The 23,061-nt window shown below is 43.2% G+C and overlaps 2 protein-coding genes across 2 annotated transcripts in view; both read right to left on the minus strand.

The window, feature by feature from the left end:
• The window catches only part of LOC127696519 (alpha-fetoprotein-like), a 45,626-nt gene extending 26,552 nt beyond the window's left edge, over positions 1-19,074 (minus strand). Inside the window, exons 1-7 of the mRNA XM_052199323.1 lie at positions 18,990-19,074; positions 16,312-16,363; positions 15,982-16,123; positions 13,637-13,848; positions 10,338-10,470; positions 8,209-8,306; positions 6,352-6,481 (exon numbers count right to left, since the gene is read on the minus strand). Coding sequence (XP_052055283.1) covers positions 6,352-6,481; positions 8,209-8,306; positions 10,338-10,470; positions 13,637-13,848; positions 15,982-16,123; positions 16,312-16,363; positions 18,990-19,074 — 852 coding nt within the window. The remainder of the gene's footprint in view (positions 1-6,351; positions 6,482-8,208; positions 8,307-10,337; positions 10,471-13,636; positions 13,849-15,981; positions 16,124-16,311; positions 16,364-18,989) is intronic.
• Positions 19,075-22,930: 3,856 nt separating this feature from the next.
• Positions 22,931-23,061, minus strand: part of Afm (afamin) — a 24,382-nt gene continuing 24,251 nt past the window's right edge. The window contains exon 14 of the mRNA XM_052198804.1: positions 22,931-22,988. Within this exon, the coding sequence (XP_052054764.1) occupies positions 22,941-22,988 (48 nt within the window). The 3' untranslated portion in view covers positions 22,931-22,940. The remainder of the gene's footprint in view (positions 22,989-23,061) is intronic.

The following is a 23,061-nucleotide window of genomic DNA, read 5'->3' on the forward strand; positions in this document are numbered from 1 at the left end:
TTTAGCCCAAAAACTATAAGCCAACTCTATTGCCTTCCTATTGTTCTTACTGTAGGGTCCCGGTCTGAGAAGCATTTGTCTTGGAAGACATCACACTCTCTCTCTGTGACACAGTGTATTCTGTGTATGGTCTTACTGCCAGATCTGCTTAAATGCACAGATAATCACTTATATGTGTGAATTAGCTAGTCTCTATACTTAAGGAACTCGTGATCTGCTCAAAGAGTCAAATAACCAAACAAAACAATCATAATATTTAGGGGCTCAACATAATTCTCTGGAGTAAATCAGAGAAACTTATACTCCAGATAGGATGGTGCATCACAATGATGGTCTTCAACGGGTCAAGTCATGAAGGACCTGAGGACCAGCAGAAAGAATGGAAACGGGCAAACTTGGGAGGTAGGAGGCTGGGGGGACCCTCCAGAATGTACCAGAGCCCTGAGAGGTGAGAGACTCTCAGGACTCAAAGGGAGGGAACAATGTCCTGCAGTGGGGAGAGGGAACTTGTGGAGTCCACCTCCAGCAGAAAGACAGGGCATCAAGTGAGGGCTGGGGTTTCCATCCCAAAGTTAAAACTCTGACCCATAATTGTTCCTCTCTGAAAGAACTGCAGGGATGGAAATGGAGAGGAGCCCGAGGGAAAGAAGGTCCAGCAACAGGCCCAAAGTGGGATCCAGATCAAGGGGAGGCCCCAAGGCCTGACACTATTACTTAGGCTATGGAGCACTCACAAAAAGGAACCTAGCATGACCGCGCTCCAGAAGACCCAACAAGCAGCTGAAACAGTCAGATGCAGACATTTGCACCCAACCAATGGACAGAAACTGCTGACCTCTGTAGTTGAATTGGGGAAAAGCTGGAAGAAGCTGAGGAGAAGGGTGACCCTGTAGGAGGACCAGCAGTCTCAATTAACCTGGACCCCTGGGATCCCTCAGACACTAGATCACCAACCAGGCAGCATACACCAGCTGATATGAGGCCCCCAAGACACATATAGCAGAGGACTGCCGGGTCTGGGTTCTGTCAGAGAAGATGCATCTAAACCTCAAAAGACTGGAAGCCCCAGGGAGTTTAGAGGTCTGGTTGGGTGGGTGGGGGCATCCTCATGGAAACAGGGGGTGGGGAGGAGGTATGGGATATGGAACAGTCAGAGGGTAGACTGGGAGGGGAATAAAACGTGGAGCTTAAAATAATTCATTAATTAATTAAAGAAAAAAATTAATTTGAAACAAGTCGAAACATAAAAAAATTCTATAATTGTTTGTTCTCATAGGCATATAAAATCTTAGAGGTAAGAAAGCATGACATGGTTGGGAAGGGTCATTTGAAAGTTGTTGAGAAAATTAGTTAAGGCTTGGTTGGAGTAGGGGCTTCCGACAGGTAGACAGCTTTATTTATTTATTTATTTATTTATTTATTTATTTATTTATTTATTTATTTATTTTAACAAAAGGGAATAAAGGGCCTGAGGAGGAGAAGGATTCGCTGAAGCTCATACTCATGGGCAAGAGGAGATGAGGTTCGCTCTGAAGAGTGAAACTGAAGAGTTTTCTGTGGGCGTTGACTTCAGAATGACCTCAAGCATCAATAACACCTTTACAGGGAGATTTGTGCCAAGCGGTAGCCACTACTGATAAAATCTAGGAAAGATCAACTCAAAAGTCTAAGTCTGAGAGTGGTGACGCTGAAGCAAATTACGGGTCAGTTTGAGACTCTGAAGGACACATGTGTGCTGGTTCACTGGGAGCTAGAGTGCTCTCCACAGCTCAGCACAAGCAAGTTCTACCTCCCTCCTGTCAGGGAGGAGAGGTGAGTCTCTTCCTGTCAGCAGTTCCAGGAAGGAAGTGAGCTTTGCTACCTTCTACCTGTGCCTTCTAGCTTTGCCTTTAGCAAGTGCCTAGGATGAGGATATGTATGAAGGGAGAGCACTTACTAGAGACCAAAACATTGAGATCGTCATAAAAGAAACCTGTTTTAAAAGACAAAGAGGAAGTCTTTCTTCATCTGGGCTTCATCTAATTTTAATGAACAGAGCATGCTGAGGGAGAGGAGGTACTGCTGGAAATGTCTGAGAAAGGGTCATGTCATGGAGGCCTGATGTTTTTGGGTAAGGGTAGGAGTAGGGGTGGGGATGGGGAAGGGGTGGGGTGCAGATAGGGGTAGAGGGTGAGGGAAGGGTGGAAGGTGGGAGCAGGAGGTAGGGTGGGGGTGGAGGATGCTTTTCCCCTTAGCTCACTTGCCCACCCATATTCTCTGGAGTTGCTTCCCTTTCATGATAAATGGTCTCTACTTCTATTTCTAACTATGTGTCCCTGCTATAGCTCTTTGTCACGAGGCCTAGGAAGGCCTTCCACCATCTGGTGTCTTGGAGAAACAAATGACTGCTATGGTCAACAGCTAAGTTCTGTCCTTGATGGCCACCTAGATTACTTCAACAAGTGCCCCCGGGTTCCCTTAGCTGGAGCTTACAACATGAGTTCGTGAACTGTAGCATGAAACCCAGGAGACATGGTGAGTTACCCAAGTGGCCTGAGTAGCTTTTAACTGCGACTCAGACAAGTGGTCCCACCTAGTTTTTGGACAGGCAGGCAATACGATTCATGTCCAGAGATGGATTTAACAGGAAGGAAACGAAAATTCTTATTGTGTGTCTCCTCAGCTCTGCCAGTGCACATACAGCTGAAGAAGAACGGGAACAGAGCTGTCAGGATCACTGAACCTCAAAGGGTCGTAAGAAAAGGAGAGGGAGGAAACGGTGAAATCAATTGTAAGAACCTGGATATTACAAGGTGAAAATGTCAACGACTAAATCCTGTCCTTGATGGCCACCCCCTGACTGTAATTTTAGAACTTTCTTACCTCCTTGTGCCTCAACTTTTCTAGTCTGCAAAATGAATAATAAACATGGTCCTTGCTAAGACTGTGGGTAATGAAGGAACTGTCAGGAATAGAGGAGATGCTCTCTGTGTCTTGAGATGGTCAGACGCAGACCTGGGCACTAACATTTAAAAAGTTAGTGTTGTAGCCACAACCACAAAGTCTTAGATTAGTGTTCCTACAGGGCTGTCGAGTCAGAGAGAAGCTGAGAGGTCCTTACTGAGTTCTAATGATTGACCTGGGAATATTAAATTATAACAATGTCAAAGATTAATGTCAGGAATAAACCCACTCCTTTTGGTCCGCATGGAGCTGTGAATCAATATGGCGTAATAGGATGCGCTAAGGGCTGGAAACAATAGACAGAGCTTGGAGACATGTAGCAAGCACTGCTGTGTGCAGTATGAAGATCTTTCCTCAGAGTGGCTGGAGAAATGATCTGATCAGAAGATAAATAGATTAAGATGACAGGAATGGTGGGAGATAGTATATGAAAGAAAATGATTGGGTTGGAAGTTTTGATCAGTGGTGTAGCACCAGCTTAGGGTATACAAGGCCCTAAATTTAATTCCCCTGCACCAGAAAGGGAAAAAAAGAGTAACTTATTTTTCAAATCGAATAGTTATTAACACAGTTATTTTTAGCAGACTGGGAACACCACCATGCAGACAACCAAAACATCTGCAATAGAAGCAGCAGCCAACGCTAAGAATTAATATAGTTCAAAGCATAGACCCAGTGAATCGGTCCAAGAATTTGTTTTGGAGAAGACCAATAAATTAAACCATCGCTTTTTTTCAGAGCCAATTAATTAAAAAGAAGATCAAATACATAAGAAAAAAAGGACATACAATTACATAATTGATGATGTTTTTATTTCAAGCGATACATCTACAGCTCTATTTCCCTTAATAAGAAAATGCTAATAAGTGAGATGTTTTGAAGAAGAATCCCATTAAACATGCCAACAAAGTAAACAGCCGATTCCCAGTCTAAACACTGAATCAGTGCATACTGAATCAATGCCACTTCAAGAAAAATGCAGGGCTTCCCTGAGCCTCTGGCCACACCATTAACCAATCAACTAACCAATGGAGACATGGCCTCGCTTAGTACACATCTCTGTGAGCAGTTCTGTTGCATTGAACTCATAGCCAATTTCTCAGCATTGAACTCATAGCCAATAGCAAGAGAACACTGTGTAGGGCAGAAACTCATCTGTCTAACCTGCACATTTTCTGTACCAGACGCGTGTCATCTTGTAGTTGAGGCAGCACTGCATTGCTGTATCTGGAGCAACCTTGAGCATCAGAATTACCAACAAAATGGTTGCCATTAAGTGAGAGAAAGAGCACTAGTTTATACTGTGAGAGCAAAAAGCAAATCCTGAACAGAGCCTTGTTGGACCTCACGGGGCTATGGTGCATGTACCGAGAAGCTCAAAGTTTTGGCTGCTCTGAGCATGTGTTAGCCCAGGAACAATGTTGTAAGTGCTGTGAATATGGTTTTGCATCTGGGAAAGCAGATGAGTTTAGAACTACAGAATCCACGAGCAATGAGGGTTGGCTGGAAAAACATTAAGACTGGCAGATGTGGAATGGAGAAGCATTCTGTATTTTCTGTCTCCACCTCAACCTGAGGTTTAATGAACAATCTCAAAAACCTTAAACAACACATGGCCTCAGTCCTATCTGGAAAATATCAAAGGGTCTGGAAAGATGCTTAATGGCACTGGCTTCTCCTCTCAGGACCCAGGATTCAATTCCCAGCACCCGCTCGGCAGCTAATGAACATCTGTAACTCTAGTCCCAGGGGTTCTGACCCTCCACTGGCCCTCTTGGGTGTGGTACATACATGGTACACAGACACATATAGGAAAAAATATCCCTATATATATTATCTGTGTATATTTAGATATACACAGATAGAGATAGATATAGATATAGATATAGATATAGATATAGATATAGATATAGATATAGATATAGATATAGATATAGATATAGATATAGATATAGATATAGATATAGATATGTTATAGCTTAAATGAGAAAGTTCTAGTATAAACACATAAACATCACAAGCCCCAAAATACACCAGAATGAGAATCACAAAATTTTTTAATGTTTAAAAAATTATTTTTTCACTATACATTTTGGATGGGTATGTAGTGTGTGTGTGTGTGTGTGTGTGTGTGTGTGAGTGCAGGTTCATGAGTGCCACAGTGCACAGGTGGAGTTCAGAGGATAGCCTTGACTCTCCTGGCCTTCCATCTCATTTGGACCAGGTTCTCTGGTTGTTCACCACATTAGCCAGACTAACTGACTTGAGAGATTTGGGGCAGTCTCCTGCCTCTGGGGGCGGGGGGGGGCTTTTCACTATGGGCACACTAGGATTATAGATGTATACCACCATATCCAACTTCTCATGAGTTCTGCAGATTAGAATACCAGTCCTCACACTTGTGTGACAAGTATTTTATTTATAAGATCCATCGGTCAGGGGCTGGAGAGATGGTTCAGTGGTTAAGAACGTTCACTGCTCTTCTAGAGGTCTTGCGCTCAATTCCCAGCAACCACACAGTGGCTCACAACCATCTGTAGTGGGGTCCGATGCCCTCTTCTGGTGTGTCTGAAAGGAGCAACAGCCCCCAGAGCTCCCAGGGACATGGTTCCAGCTATATTTGTAGCAGAGGATGGCCTTGTCAGGTATCAATGGGAAGAGAGGCCCTTAGTGCTATGAAAGCTTAATAGATGCTCCAGTGTAGGGGAATCAAGGGTGGGGGATAGGAGTGCAGTGGTGGAGGAGCACCCTCATAGAAGCAAGGGGAGGGAGGATGGGATAGGGGCTTTCTGGGAAGGGGGGGTGCTGGGAAAGGGGATAACACTTGAAATGTAAATTAAAAATATGTCCAATTAAAAAAAATTAAAAAAATCCATTGGTGGCCAAGGAAAAAGATAGAAATCAAATGATCATGCAAAGATAAGAAGATGGTGCGTACCATACTATATACTGTATATATCGATGTTCCAAGTTCATTCTGAGAATAAAGGAGGAAAAGTTCCCTAAAGCAGAACGAAGGCCTTCTGACAGATAAATACTGGCTTTGGCAAGCCACTAACCTATTTCCACTACAACCTGGAAATCCAGAACAATTTGCAGTTACTTTAAGCTTGTTACAACAAGACAATTAAATTTGCTATTCTGACATGCCTGCTGCAGCCCGACCCGCAGCAGTCCTGTGTCTCTGGCTGGGAACACCTGCTGTTTATGTGTGAAGGGCTTTCTGCAAGTTTTGTTTTGTCTGTCTACTGACAGAAAGATGTGATCACTACTTCTCTAGTTTCATTATTTACAATTGCATGGTAGCCTTTTAAAAGTTTCTATGGGAGAGGATGACAGCCATCAGCATGTGTTGTATGTATATGAAATTGTCAAAGAAGAAAATGATTATAAAGAAAGAAGTCTTACCCTGCCCAGGGCACATGCTAACGTATTTCCTTCACAACAGATCTCATGCAGATTTTTAACATCCACGGTCAATTTGGCGATTTCAGAAAACTTAGCTTTAGGTTGCTTTTTAGTGAGTAGAATCAACTCTCTGTAAAGAAAATTAGTATATTAAAACGTTATCTTCTTTAGAATGAGCATAGCATTCTGTTTTTAGTAATTTTATTTTCTTTTTGAGATTATAATATAATTAAAACATCTCTTCCTTCCCTTTCTTCAATATTATGAACCGAAAGTATCTAAACACATTACCAAGCATTAGGAAGTGTTTTCTCCTGCCTTGGTGATGGTGTGCAGTCCCACACAAAGTCCAAATCTCAATAATGTGAGGTCCGGTAATGGTCATCATTTAAAGGAGCTGAGTTGCTGAGACACTGCTGTACACCTTGATAGCCTTAGAAACATGGCCAGCCTCATCGCAAAGAAAAATGAGTGAGACGCAGGGCTTTTTGTGCCCACTGCCAAGTCTCTGGAGTATCTCTGGAAATAAAATATCCTCGCCCTTCAGGAACTCCAGTGCTATCACTCACTGGGGATGATGGTGATAAGAAAAATACAGGAACTCAAGGTGGAGAGGATGGCATTAAGGCCTCCTCCATCCCTCAGCTCCAAGAGAAAAGGGGATATTTATTTCTCTGTACTTTACTATGAAGGGAGATTCAACTAGTCTCTGCATCACCATCATCATCATCACCACCACCACCATCATCATCACCATCATTATCTATAACACACGCTGGCCTTTAACACACTGTGTACCCCAGGATGGCCTTGAACTCCTAATCTTCCTGTCTCTACCTCTCAAATGATGGAATTAGAGCCAATATGCTACCATGCCCAGCCAAACTCCCAAATCTTCTCTTTAAATTTTACTTTTATTCATAATGATATGGGTGTGTGTGTGTCTGTGTGTGTGTGTGTGTGTACCCCAGGAGTCTAGAAGAGGGCAGCAAGTCCTCCAGTGCTAAGTTATAGGCAATTGTGAGCCACTCAAATTAGGTTCTGGGATCCTAACTTGGGTCCTCTGCAAGAGCAGTATAAATTTTATCTCTCCATCCCTAAGTCTCTGGACCTTAGTGCCAAAAAATAATCATGCACTGAGGGAGGTACTGGGGACAGTTGAGGACTTTGTGGTTTCATACACAGCTCTTGTGCCATGTTTGAACAGATGAGACGCATAGATATAGAGAAGGTGTGGTGATATAGAGAAGGTCTGGTGGCTTGAATATGCTTGGCCCAGGGAGCAGCACTATTAGGAGGTGTGGCCTTGTTTGAGTGGGTGTGGCCTTGTTTGAGTGGGTGTGGCCTTGTTTGAGTGGGTGTGGCCTTGTTTGAGTGGGTGTGGCCTTGTTTGAGTGGGTGTGGCCTTGTTGGAGTGGGTGTGACCTAGTTGGAGTGGGTGTGGCATTGTTGGAGTGGGCGTGGCCTTGTTGGAGTGGGTATGTCACTGTGGGATGGACTTTGAGACCTTCCCCCTAGCCACATGGGAGCCAGTCTGCTCCTGTCTTCCTTTGGATGAAGATGTAGAACTCTCAGCTCCTCCAGTGCCATGCCTGCCTGGCTGCTGCCATGCTTCCTGCCTGGCTGATAATGGACGGGACCTCTGAACCTGTGCAATAGCCCTAATTAAATGTCCGTTATAAGAGTTGCCTAGGTCATGGTGTCTCTTCATAGCAATGGAAACCCAAACTAAGACAGAAGGGTTCCAGGCTTATAAACTCTGTTTGTAAACAGAGTTAAAATGACTTTTCAGAGTAGTTTAGCCAAAACAGATGGCATAGCAGCAGAAGAGCACACAGATCTTTGAAGGGAACTTACACCGCACTTGACACTTTCTCATTGAATTTGGTGCCAATTTCACATAAGTGATGATGCCTTGCAGATATTCCTCTAATGTATTTTCTAATGGGTTCTAGCTGCAAACAGAAAACAACTCATTAAAGAAATGTGTTAATAATGGATAATGTTAACAACATCATTAAGAAAAAATAGAAAATTAAAAATCATTGATGTCCTCAACATTTGAAAGTCTTCAGCCTTCTGACTTAAGGGGGAATATCTACAAAGAACATGACAAGGTTTTTGCAAAAATAACACCTCACTGTCCCCAAAGATCATCTGTCTCAATGCTTAATAAACAAAGTAATGTCTGGAGAGCTACAGGCAGAGACTCAAAACTGCCCTACAGCTGGGCTTTCTTCTATCCAAGTCATTAACCATTTTATCCTGGGCGTGTCTCAAACTGCTCAGCTGAAATAGATATCTCAATTCTGCAATGTGTGTTAACTTCTTTACCTCAAGATGTTTGTTTTCTTTAACCCTAGATTTCTACTTAAAAGGATGGCATACAAGTCACAATGGTTTCTTCACGTTCAGTTTTTTCACAGAGAAATTTTCCTACAGCGTGCCCCTGTAGTGTTAACAGAAGCAGACGCAGTGAGCCAGCCAAGAGGTCTTCTGGCTGTGATGCTCACAGTGTTGCTGCATCTGTTCTAAGTGGCTCTTGTTCTGTCCTTGGAGAAAATTACATGATCAATTTTATCGCATATTAATTGTGCCTGTGATCAGAGCATGATGAGGCCTCAGAGGCCCTCATGAAAATGGGCAAGCATTTGTATTTTATTTTGAAATCCTAGACAATGAGAGGGGCATCAGTATATAATCATTGGCTTTCAGGCTTTAGTTAAAGTGAAACCAAGAGGAAAGAAAAGGACGGCTTGCTTAGGAACTGAGAATTGGCTTCTGAAGGGACGAGAATCCACCAGGATAATAATGGGGAGGTCAGAAATACAAATGACTTTAATGAAAAATAATGCAATCATGGAGTTCTTAGCCTCTGGCAGAATCTCTTCAGATATCCTTTTTTTTTTTTTTAATTCACAAAGAAGAACTAGGTAGGAGAAAGAGATAAAAGTTCTATGAATTTCAGAGGAAATGAGATGGTTTCTTAATCAAAACAATAAAGATATCAGGACAAAACCAGCCATACTTAGCCTTGAGTCATCCACCATAATGATGATCATTTACCAATAGTTTTCAGAGTGGCATGTAACAAATCTGCCTGGTATCCCCTCAAACGTGGCCCTGTTAGTGTTTAGAATTTCTCTGTTTAGAACCTTTAATGAACACAACACACACACACACACACAAACACACACACTTTTATCTTAAAACAAACCACTGGTTTGCATCTATCCAATGATGGTCAAAAGACTAAAACATCTCCTGTCCCGAGTTTTTCTAAGAAGAAACTAATCATTGTTATCCCAGCAAGAAGTAAAGTCTACATACAGGCCCTCTCCCGCTGGTGAGGACTTATGGCATTTTAAACAGGAGAACCTGGTAGAAATGACTTCAGCTGCTAGATTACAAATGGCTACACAGCCTCATCTTTGTCTACTGGAAGCTTTTGGCTACATGTAAGCAATCCAGTTGCCCTCTGGCCACCATGCTGTTAAACAGCCCAAAGTAGCCCAGGCAAGAATGCTACATGCACATACTTTCAACTATACACCAAGAAAAGAGATGGTGTACTAATGCCCAGGACTCCAGCTCCTCCTGAATCCCAGATCCAGATATTATCTGATTACAATTACATGAAAATTTATGAACCGGAAAGCCCCAGGTGAGTTACTTCCCAAGTTCCTGATTCACAGACACTAATGGTAATAAAATAATTATCATTGCTTTACATCTCTGACTTTTCGGTTGTTTGGTTACATAGCAACAGTGCCTGGAATGCTTAAATGTTTATTTTCAAAACTCTCCTGCTTCTCGTATTGCAAGGCTGCATATCTTTCTTTTTTAAAATGGACTCTATTTACTAGGTCCAGAAAAGAGCTTCAGAGTCTGCATCTCTGGCGTGCTGTGGGATCATGTTATGCTGTTTCTCTGTAATACACAATTTCCATCACAAAGCCCTAACAACTAAACTGTGTATGCAATACCTTTGTCTGAAGACACTCTGTTTTATTCTCTTCTTGACAACATGACTGAACAGCTGTTTCATAGCAAGCAGACGTGGTCAAGATAGTGGGTCCGAACAAGAATGGATGTCTTCTAGATGTTTCATAGCTGAACCTGTAATTTGACAATTGCAAAGTTGTGAGCTTTGCTGTTGAAGCCCATATGACAATGTCATTTCAAAAGCACAGCATTTGTTCATTCTGTGTCTGTCTGAAACTTCTGGAAATCCCAGTGATTGAGATTTGGTAGAACTTTGCCTAAAACCATCAAATGCTCACTATGACCAAATCATCAGGATCATCCATAAAGTGACTGTGTCAGGTAAGTTGAACATCATGAGAAATTAGATCTCTCCACTTCCTTAGAGAGACAGGCTTAAGCTGCATTGAGATGCAGGATTGTTCATGAGGGTCAGGAGCTGACTTTACAAGTATTGATGGAGGTAAGAAGTCTCTCCACGTCTTCCAGAAGTTTATCACAGTCAATGCCATCGTCCTGAGTACTGCCATTCAGTATGTTTGCTTATTACTGAATTCTCTGAAATTATGTTTCCTCATACTTGCCTGTGGAACACGTTAAAAAATGGACTCATGTACAGAATGAGTATGCACTCATCACGAGTAGACACTGTAGACTAAAGCTTGTATGTTCGTACAAGTCCGTGTCCTTTTTCTGTGTGCTTAGGAGCACTACTTTCCCAGCCTGTGTAGTGAAGTTGGCAGCTTTGATCAATAAAAGATGAATGGGCTTGCTATGCCTTGCTTCTAGGCTTGACCGTTTATTTTCAAAACTCTCAATCCTCCTTCTTTATAAACACAAGTTCCTGATTCTGTAACCCAAGGCAGAGTCATCTGAGATCCTGTTAGTCATTAGATAAGAATTGTCAGTATTTGAGCTGAGCTGGAAAAAAAAAAAACCTGAGCCGCCAGATGTCAAAGTAGCCAAACATGGCTGGAAGCCAAGATGAACGTCATAGCTGCACAGTAGTTAACTAGTTACTAGGGCCAGGAAGGGAAGAGCTAACGGAACAATGCTAAGTCCTCTAAACAGGCCAGTTGAGGGTCAGAGGAATCAGCCTAGGGCTTAACAAGATGGCTCAGTGGTAATGGTACTTGTGTTAGCTGGTGAGCAGTTTGATAGCTGAATCACAGGTCAAGGGAAGAGGAGAGAAATGGTCCCACAAAGTTATCCTTTCATACACACACACACACATTCACACACATACACACATACAATTCACACACACACACACACACACACACTTCCACACAGCAACTTTCTTTTTAGTAACTTTGTATTTGAAAAGGAATTATCATACATATTGAACCTTCCCATTCCTGAGGGAGCCCTGGAGAAAAGCTCCTGTTTCATGGACCCTAGAACAGGGCAAAGAGCTAATGAGACTGGGAACCAGAAAGGCTCGGCTAAAGTCCTGACAAGCAGGCCTCCAGGAGCAGGCATTTCATCAGGGAGTACAGTTCAGTTGGGGACCATGGTGTCCTCCCAGGTCCTCGACAGCACCCTTCAGTATACTGGCTGTGTGCCTGGTCTGCTCTGGGGATGCTCTGGGGATGCCTGAAGCCTGCGGTAGACAACAGCACTCAGAGCACGTTAGTATGAGTAGCTATACTCATGTTTTGCCCTTAGTGCCAGGCATTTTGGAACTTTCATGACACGCAGTCCTCTATTCTTTTCTAACTGAGCATCTGAGGGCATACGCTTCTTTCATGAGGCCTCAGAGACCACTGAGATCACTCCTGCCCCTGTAAGCGTGAACTAAACAGGTTTGGGTTGTTCAGCTCCATGTCGTGTAGTCTCCTCAGTTATCCCCGGCTTAGACTAACATGCGGAACATCCGTGATCAGATCACCACCAAACTCCCAGACTCTAGCTCCAGCAATCGGATGTCTGCCTTAGGCTCTCATGTCCGTGTCTGACGGGAGTAATGTGGACGCAGCCACATCCCAAGAGAGCCGCAGTCCTGTGTTCCTCTTGTTCTTTCCTGGCTCTAACCCTAACTGCTTGTCAGCACCTGACTCTCAACAGAGGCAACTCCATGCTAATTAGAGTTCCAGACTGTGATCTTGATAACACCACAGTACTATCACTTACCCCAGGATTACACAGCCCATGTTTTTTATCTAAAGATTTACCTCTGTTTAATCTACAATTATTGCTGTTTCTTGGTTCAAATGACAGACCATATGCCACAACTCTCTGAAGCTCTCTATCCTGGATATGCCCTATACCTATCTAGATATGTCTGTCTGCTATCTATGGTTACAGGCCTGTTACAGACCTCTATCCCCAGTCCTCTCTGCTTTTTATGGTTTTCCTGGTTAGCCTAGTCGACTGGGCCCTTCGTTGTATGCGAAGAGACACATATGGCACCTTCTGAATCCCCTCATATCCCAAGCTCTGAAGCAGTCTTGATTCTTATGCTTGCAAAGAAGAACTCACATGGCAGCACTGTAACAATAATCCATCAGACATGGTTACATCAGCAGATAAGGATACAGACGCACAAGCATCCCTCCACAGGACAGGAGGACCAAGCCAAGTGGCCCTGAAATCTGAATTGAGATCTTAGCCCACCATTTCTCCTCCCTCGGGTCATCCCTGGGGTGGCCTGGGACGGCCTCCTTCTTGGAGCAGGCAGCAGCCTGCTTAGAAGCCATTCTTACTTCCGGTTTAAACCTTTTACAATCTGACTCTTTAGGTACAAAACACAGTCAAAGTACATCTATCCACGGTGCTGGGATGTCCACAAGCGGTAAGGTCGGGGCCTTCCTGTGTTCCTCACAGGGGGCAGGAGGGCTTCATGGGAGCCAGCAGGAGCCTGCCTAGAGTGCCTTTGCCAACCTCCCAGAGCCTTGTCCGTCCTCTTATTTGGTTGGCTATTTGGTATGCGGCCTCAAGCCCTTGTATTTACTTTCCTAGGAGTTACGATGCTGTTTTAACCCCAGAGTTTGTTTAGCACTAACATTGGTTCTCATTCCAACACTGAATATCGTTTTCTACTACTCCTTCTAATCAAAGAGGTAAGCCCTTTACAGGGCCTCGTCATTTCTAATCACGCACAGCAGACACTTCCGGGCTCTATAGGATATCAACTGGCATCCTTTTAAGAAGGGGGAAAAAAAAGAATCATAGCTTAAGCTTCCATTTTAATTCCACATAATAAAACATTGCTTTCAGAGAATTGTATATGCAAAAGTGTCTGTCTTAAAAATTGGAAAATATTCTTTCTAAAAGACCATGGCAAAGAGAAGTGGCTTACCTTGCCTTCAGGGACACGTTTTTCTCCTTGGCCACCTCACAGGTCAGTTCAGGCCTTGGAAACAAGGATGTATCATGGCTGTCTGCATCGTCTTTCTTGTAGGACAAGAAACAGCTGAGTCTTGCTGCATTTTTCATCTTACAACAGTCAGTAAACACATGACGGTCCACCAGTCCATGGTTGTTGCAAATATGTGTCAGGAAGGAAGCCATCTATTGGAGGAAGGGGGACATGCAGGGGAAGTGTAGGAGACAACATTCCTCACCATGGGAAAGTTTAACTGGGAGCCTTATGCTGAGTTTTGGATCCAATGATCACTGGACAGAGACTTCAGTTTTAGTTGTTTATTTTTTCCATGTGTACATGGGCATTTTTCATTAATTTTTAATTTTTTTGTTTACTTAGTCTGTATACATGTGTGCATATCTATGTGCATACATGTAATTACATGTACACGTGTGTGCATACATGTAATTGTGTGTACACATGTGCACATACATGCACACAGGCAGAGGCCAATGCTGCATATCTTTCTCAATTACTGTTCATCTTAGTTCTAAGTCAAGGTCTTTCATTGAACCTGCAACTACAATTGTACTGACTGATCAGTAAGATCTGGGGGTCTACCGGTTGTGGAAATGCACAGCTGTGCCTGGCTTGACATAGCTATTAGGACCTGCACTTAACTCTTCATACATGTACAAGTATTTCACAGACTAAACTACATGTCAGCCCCGAGACATAACTTTTAAGTACAAATCTTTTAGATACTCTTAAAAAAAAACATGTTTACCTATTGTGTATGGTGAGCGTGTGTACCTAGGAGCAGATATGGCTGGCAGGGACCACTTGAGAAGGACAATTTTCTCCTTCCACTGTATGGTCCCAGTATCAAACTCAGGCTGTCAGGGTTAGCAACAAGTGCCTTTACTGAGCCATCTCTCCAGTCCCTCATGGGTCTTAAAATCTAAATTCACACCTCCTCCATTGTTGACCACAGAGAATTCACCATTTTCCCTTTCCTATGATGTTGCTTCATTCGCAAGTAATCCAAAGGCGTTTGAAAAATAACTAGTCATTCAGAATACCCAGGGCAGCAGGGTATTTCTAATGAGAACTATCCACAAAAAAAAACCCCTAAAAAACAAAAAACAAAAAACAAAAAAAAACCCCAAATCTGCTAGTTTGGTTTATTGCCTACTCGTTTTTGGTTAGTTTTGTTTCCATGGGAACATATTTTAAGAATTGAACTTTCAGTCAGTGTGTGCTCATTGTCAGCTTTAGGGCTGGAAATGTAATAATTTCCATGTTTTCAAATGTTTTTAGGTGGCAGTCAACATGTGGCGTTTGGTAAACCTCAGCTGGTGAGTGTGTTTCGTATTTGAGAGATAAATACAGAAAAGAGGTCATCTTTTGAAATGGAAATAAAAAAGAGATTGTTCTATAAACTAATATAGCCACTGGCAGAACCTTCATTTGAAGTGTGGACTGATGACATCCCTTCATTATTCAGAATCTGCTATGTGATACATACAGAGACATTAGCCCAAGGGATGGAGCAGGGAACTCCACAAATAAAGAAGGAAAGCTACTCCTCCTCCTCAATACACTACATTATTTAGTGTGAAAACAGTTGATCCTGAAACTCTGTATTCTAAGAGAACGATAGTGTTAATCAAGAATTTCCCAGGGAATGGGGTATGAGATGGCCCAATGGCTGAAGACACTTGCTGTCAAGTCTGACAACCTGAGTTCATTCCCTGGGACCCACACAGTCAAAGGAGAGAGTTAATTTCCACAGGTTGCCCACTGAGACACACACACACTCACACACACACACATTTAAAAACTAAAAGTATTTCTACTGAAACTGTTGATCACAAGACATGTAGAGTTTTATAATGAAGCGATAAGACCCCTTATATGCTAGGGACCAAGAAAGGAATCTGTAAAAAATTTGTTCCTTTTTCATATTCTTAAAGAAATTCTTTCTAATTAATTTAAATTTCAATTCAGTCTCTTTGTAGAAGATGACAGACACCAGCGTGTTGGTGACTCAGGCAGAGAGAGCAGCATAAATGAGTTCATCGCTCTTCACGCTATGGTTCATTGATTCATTTTCTCAAGGGCTCAGCCCTCAGAACCTGGGCTCTGGGGAGGATTTGGCTAAATGTAGATTTAGAAGCCTACAAAGATTATATCTGGCGTATGACTCATAAGCACACTCTTGCCTTGCAATGTTCTGCCTCATTATTCAGCCAATCCTGTTTATAGCAACATCTTCTATTTACCATCTATCCCAGACAGCAGAATAAAGCGACACATGAAACCCACGATCCACCTACCAGATGATGAGCACACTCTGAGGGCGACTTCCGTGGTTTGAGATGCTTACACCTTTCAGCAAGATCCAGCAGCTCCTGAGCTACGGTTTGGACTTCGTCATAAGCTGCATCCTGAAGAAACTGAGTCACCATAACACTGACACTGAAACGTGAGATTTGTGCGTTGAGCATGCAACGGCATTGCCCCCTTCTTTCTTTGTGGTGTCACCACCATCACCATTGTCACCATCACCATCACCACCACCATCATCACCCTATTCTTCCCAAAATGATTCCTTTCAGATTTAAAAATAAAAAAAAAAAAGAAAGAATACAAATAACCAAACTCACCTGAGTCCTAAGTTCTCCTCCAGGTGATCCTGACCATTAACACGCTGCCTGGCTGGGAAAAGGGTTTTGTTTAATTCTATGATTTCCATGCTTTTATGCTCCTGACTTTCACATGCTGAAATCCTAACCTAAGGCAGGAACTTGTAATAGTCATAAGGGTGGAGCCCTCATGCGTGGGATTAGTGTCCTTATGAAAGAGGCTGATGGGAGTTCATTCATCCTTTCTACCACATGCAAGCATAGCAGAAAAGACATCGCTTATTGGCCAGAAGGCAGGTTTGTACAAAGGCACCAAGTACTTTTACCAGATACTGAATCTGCTGCATCTTGGTCTGGACTTTCTAGCCTCGGGTTCCATGAGAACTAAACTTCTGATGTTTATAATCCCCCCACCTTGCAGAATTTTGGTACAGCAGTTCAGATGAGCTAAGCCATTTATATAATGGGAAATTTTCCAGCCTGAAAGGCCCCTTTAAATTCTATAATCAACATTTATTCAATCTCAAATTTCTGGATTTATTTTCATTAGCTGTAATGGTAGGAACAATTTAACAGTATATATCTTCTTCTGACTTTAAACTGTTTCCAGTGAATGATCTCTTTAATATTTGAATATCGCTGAACTCTATCACTGGTTACAAGTAAATTGCATGTGGTTAAATTCAAAGTTCTGAAGGAGACACTGGGGAAATGGCTCAGTCAGTAAAGTACTTGTCTTTTAAGCGCAAAAACTAAAAGGAGCTGGGCATGGTGGTACCAACAAGGCAGAGGTCAGCGGGTCCCTGGGGTTCATAAGCTATCTGGTCTAGCCTTCTTGGCAAGTTCCAAGCCAATCAAAACCCAAATGAAGCAAGAGGACATCTAGACATTTTAACAGAAGGAGCTCATGAGGCCTCAGCCAAAGATAAAGAACTAAGCAGCTAGGGAAGGCTGAGATCAGGAGAAATGGTCTCCCCAGAGGAGAGCACACTGTCTGATTATCTAGTACCAAATGGTCAGCCCTGAAAACATATGCATACAAGTAACTGCTGGCTGAGCAATATATTCACACACACACACACACACACACTCACTCACACACACACTCACACGCACATGCACACCCCAATTAAAGAAAAAGAGGCAATGGATTCGAGGGTGGGCGAATGGAATCTAATGGGAGAATCTGAAGGGAAGAAAGAGAAGAAGAAAATGATACAATTGTATTATAATCTCGAAAATAAAGAACGGCGTTTTAAAAAAATCAAGATGGACAGCATCTAAAGTGCACACAAGGTTGCCCTCTGCTCAATGAAGCACACAAGACACACAGTGTTCTGAATTCTTTAAACAGTGATTTGGTTAAACTCTTTGATTATTTCATTCTAAGCTATTAGCATATTCAGAAGTAAATGTCAGCGCTAGGGAACAAAATCCCAGAGAGTAACAGTCTGTGGCTCTTGATTTGGCAAAGAACCAGTCTCCCACACTCTGTGTGGGCCATCTCCATCAGCCACTCACTACACACACACACACACACACATACACACACACATACATGCACACATATACACACACACACATACACACACACATACACACACACACACATACACACACACACACATACACACACACATACACACACACACACTCATACTCATACTCATACACACATACTCACACACACAAACACTCACACATAGGCACACATACACCCACAAACACACACATATACACACACACACTCACAACCCTTGTTGGAGCTGTGTCTTCCTTCTTACATTCCTGGTTTCCAAAGAACCAAGCAGCTTTCTTTTAAGCAAGCAAACAATTATTGGCGATTACCATTGCTCCACAAAAGTAAAGGTTTTAAGGACAACTCTTTAGATTTCAGCTTCTCTTTATAAAACATTTGCATTTACGTGTGAAGCGTACGTTTTAGTGCTTTGTGAGGGTACTAAGATCAAATGAGGGGCTGGGAAAGTGACTCAGTCAGTAGAATGCTTGCTGAACAATCAAAAGAATATGAGTTTGGATGCCAGGAACCTACTTGATAAACCCAGCACAGAGCCTTGCATCTCTTCTCCCGTTGCTGGGGAGGAGGATACCTGGAGCACACTGGCCAGACATTCTAGCCAATCAGTGAACTCCAGATTCAGTAAGAGATCCTGTCTCCAAAAATTAACAGTTGAGGAGCACTTGAGGAAGACACGCCATGCCAGCCTCCAGCCTATACATACACACATGCACATATGCTTATGTATGCAAGTACATATGTACAGAAACACGCATGTAGAAGTTTATTGAATGAAAACACAAGTCAAGATGTAAGCCTATGGCCTTGTAGTAATAGGAAATGATGTAGCGTCTAGAATGTAGCTTCTATAATTATTCCTGAGTCATTCCCATTTTCGCTCTGTTTGAATTCACTTCACCAGTTTCAAACATTGGCTTAAATGCAGCATTCTCTCACCTAGGTTGGGGGCCAAGAAGGAAAGCTAAAGTGAGGTAATCCTAGAGGAGAGGCCCGTTTCTTTGCTCATCCTGCTCACTGGTGTCTAGCGAGTCTCAATGACTCTTTTGACAGCGATGGTCACAGAGAAAGATAAGGCTCTCCTCACACGAGTTAGTGGTTGTCACGGTTACGCTCGTAATCCTTACACATAGCCACACAGGCTGCAGATAGCATTTCCTACCTGCGTGGAGTAAACTTGTTTGGAGAGACTCGCATTTACTGTAGCTGAAGAAAACAAGGAAGGGCAGAGCTTTAACAGCCTCCATTGTTTCAGACGAAGTCCCGCCAACGTTTGAGAGGAAGGAAGATGTTTATATCCTTTTCAAGCAATTATCCTTAACCATTAGCTTTTCTAGTGAATATTATTTTATCTTAAGGCTCCTATGGACTCTCCTAAAACCGGACAAACTCAGGAGAGTGAAGAAATGTTCATGTTTGTTAATGAATACAGGACTTTAAAGCAGGTGATGTCGACCTATGATTTGTTCAGGATTGCGACACACAGGCCTTGGAAAACAAGCGACCCACATGCCCGTCTACAGTATCTCATTTCATAGAAGTGCTTGTTTACATGTGCAAAGTTCTAAAGAGGCAAAGAGAAAGCAAACATGTACTACCCTTGGCTGGGCAAGCGCTCTGACATTGCAGACCAGAAACTTCCGGAAGCCGCTAGGCAGCATGCGCTAGGTTTTCTTATCACCCCCACAACCAATGCTGGGTGTCAGGATCTGGCCCTGTTGTCAATGCCTCTGGGTTTCCGCCAATTTCACTTAATTTTCACAGATCAGTCTGACTGGTGCCTGGTGAATATCTTGGTCCTCTTTTTGATTATCTTGGGTTTCACCAGAGGCCTGAGGGCAGCCATGATGTCCCAAAACAGATGGCAGCCACCATGCAGGCAGTGTGGTCTCCTTTTTCTGTACTCGATTGGCTGGTTGGTTTCAATTTTGTCTTTTGAAACAGTAGCTGTTTGAAACATGGTAAACTGACTATGTATCCACCACAGCTTCCCCAGTACTGGGATTGTAGGTGTGCAACATCACTGCAAGGGACATAGCTCCTCTGTAGTGCATCCTCAGCAGGGTTCCCTTGAGACCTTATTCTACACCTCCTGAGTTGCTCAGAAAATTAACTGTCACACTAGTGCCAATGCCCTGAATAGAAATACCAGACTGCCTCCCCATGCAGACATCGCTAAGTAATCCTGTGCCCCACTCCCAACCCCACTTCAGCCTTAGAATGGCTCATAGTACAGCCAGAGATGAAAGGATTGGGGGTGGAGGGAGAGGATCAGGACTAAACTAATTCTGCCTTTTTAAAATCCCGAAATTTTAGTCTCCAGAGGGGTCCCTCCTCTCACAGATATTTGCATATTAGTAAGGGAATAACTTTGCAAATGTCATCCTGGCTTACTCACAAAATGGTCGTCACCTTTGAGTTCAGACACAAAGTTTTCCAAATTGTCCCCACACTCTCCCTGCACTGTCTTTGAAATAGCGCTGCACAGTCCCCACACTGCACAGTGCCCCCCCCCCCCAATGTCTTCGCACTGTCCTGGCTCTGTCCCGGCACTGTCCCTGCACTGTCCCCTCAATGTCCTTGAACTGTCCCTGCACTGTCCCAGCAATGTCTCCTCAATGTCCCGTACTGTTCAAGTTCGAAAAGTCAGGACAATCAGGCTCAGAACCTGTCTTCATTTCCTGACCCTTCTGCTGAGTACCTACAGCTCCGGCAGAGCAGGAGCTTTGGTGTGGAACACAGAGCAAACCCTCCCACTTCTGCTGACACAAGCGCTCTTCAGACCTCTCCATAAAAGATTACCAAAAAAAAAATGATGCCCATTTTATTTATTGTCTGTGTCTATGTGTAAAGGTGTATGCTTGTGGAGGTCAGAGAACAACTTACGGGAGTTGATTCTCTCCCTCCACCCTCTGGGTCCCAGGGTTGAACTCATTAGGTTTTTATCCACTGAGTCATCTTGACAGCCCTGAAGAGAAGATTTGTAATGTACACCGCATGGACGAACCTATGAAGTGGTATGCACAATATCATCCTTCAATACAAGTCTCCATTCTTTTTCTAATGATTTGTGGGATACCATTGGACAGAACTAGTTCCTCTCCTCAAACCTTGAGTCTCTGTAAAGCGAGAATAAAAGTATACACCCTGGGAATTGTTAGAACTAAGTGGGGCAATTCATATAAAGCACTGGAAGCAGGGTTTGATACAAACCATAGAGGTTGGCTGTGAGTACCACCCAGGGTGTGCTAGCATAGGTTCATGCCCCCAGCTCCCCGGTGGTTCCTTCTCTCATTGACAACAAGGGGACCCAGAAACATTCTTCTCAACAGAAATATACAAAGTTCTGACCTCCAGAGAGTGAGGCAGGTTCAACAGTATAAAACCGATTCTGACAAGATAACTGAATCATGACTGTTCAGTCGTGTGTGTGTGTGTGTGTGTGTGTGTGTGTGTGTGTGTGTGTGCGCAAAGCTCCACCTGTGTGCTGAAGCATGTGGAGACTAGATGTCAGTCCCCTTGGGTACCATTCCTCAGGATCTGTCCACATTGTTCCTTAAGGCAGGTTGACTAACCAGGGAGCTCAAGGGACCTGTCTGTCTCTGTCGCCTTCCCAGGTATAGGATTAAAAGTGCATACCAACATGCCTGACTTTTTATGTGGGTCCTGGGGATCAAACTCAGGTCCCTGTGACTGCACAGTGTGATGGTTTATCTTGGTTGTCAGGTCGATACACGTGAGAAGAGGAACTCTCAATTGAGAAATTGTCTTAATTAGATTGGCATCTGGGCACGGATGTTAGACACATTCTCGATGGGTAATTGATGGAGGAGGACCCAGGGCATTGCGGGTGCTACCGTCCGTGGACAACTGGACCTGGGCTCTATTAGAGAATGTGAGGCTGGGAGTGAGGCTGGGAGTAAGACAAGAAGGACTGTTCCTGCATGGTCCTTTCCTTCCTGCCTCCAGGTTCCTGTCTTCAGTTCTTGTCTTGGCTTCCCTCGGTGAAGGACGATAACCCCTAAGGGAAAATAAGCCTTTTCTTTCCCAAGTCACTTTTAGCCATGATGTCTGTTATAGCAACAGAAGCCAAAGTAAGGCACACAGCAAGCACTTCGCCAACTGCATCTCAGTTGGTTAACTTTGTGATTGTGTTGGTAGACAGCATTAGTCTGCGAGATAACTTTTTCCTTTCGTTTTATTGCCTTTTGTAGTAACATGATTCAAGAAATGGTTACAGAAGAATCTTCCTTTCCATTCTTCTCAAAAGCTGAACTTCACTACAAGATCGAGGACAATCCTGTACTGGCTGAAAAGAAAAATAAAATTCCTGCAGTGAAAGAATCTGAACTCAGATAGTAGTCATATATTTAATAAGATGTTACTAGTGTGGCCTGTGACTTGTACATTGAGTTGCAAACAAGACCTCTCCTGGGTCCAGGTTTCTCTCTCCTGATCCTGTGCATTCTTTATGAATATTTTTGGAATTACAAATATATTTTGTGTATAAGGCTCTTTATTTATATGTAGACCATGCCTCAATACAGTGATGTTCAATGACACTCTCAAAAGAGACTTTAGAAGAACACTCCTGACAAACTCCAGGTAGTTTGTCTGTCTAGTCCTCCCTGAGAACGTAAAGCTTCTTTTCCCCCTCCCCCACCTTAGCTCTTTGAGTTACTGTCTCACTCTATTGTCCTGGCTAGCCTGGAACTCGGTATGTAGCCCAGGCTGTCCTTGAACTTGCACCCATCTTCCCCTTCCAGCACGCCAAGGGCTGTGGTTCCAGAAATGTACTACATCAGGTTTACCTCTCGAGAGATAAAATTATCCCTCTTTTCTGATTCAGACAAAAGAACTCAGAAGGGTAGAGAGACATGGGTCCCTTTGTGGTACTGAGAAATTAGACAGTGCTGGCATGACTGTAGCCTTCCTGCCCTGCATATAATGACTGACATCCAGAGGAACACACAAGGGTCTGAGCTGGGAACCCTGAGCTCCTAGGTGAATGGCTAAATCAAAAGCATCTGACACACAAGAAGAAAAAAGCCATGGAGGCAAATGAAGTTTGGACATTTGATCGAGACAGAAATGTTTATTCACCTCTGGACTGTTATCTTTGTTTCTCTGTGGCTTGACTTTCGTTAGCAGTTTTTGGACTCTGGAAGAGAAAAAAAAATCACAGGAAGAAGACTTTGAAATGTTTAAGTTTAGGGAAGTGTGTTCATCTGAAT

Source organism: Apodemus sylvaticus, chromosome 11, assembly GCF_947179515.1.
Source record: "Apodemus sylvaticus chromosome 11, mApoSyl1.1, whole genome shotgun sequence".
NCBI lineage: Eukaryota > Metazoa > Chordata > Mammalia > Rodentia > Muridae > Apodemus > Apodemus sylvaticus.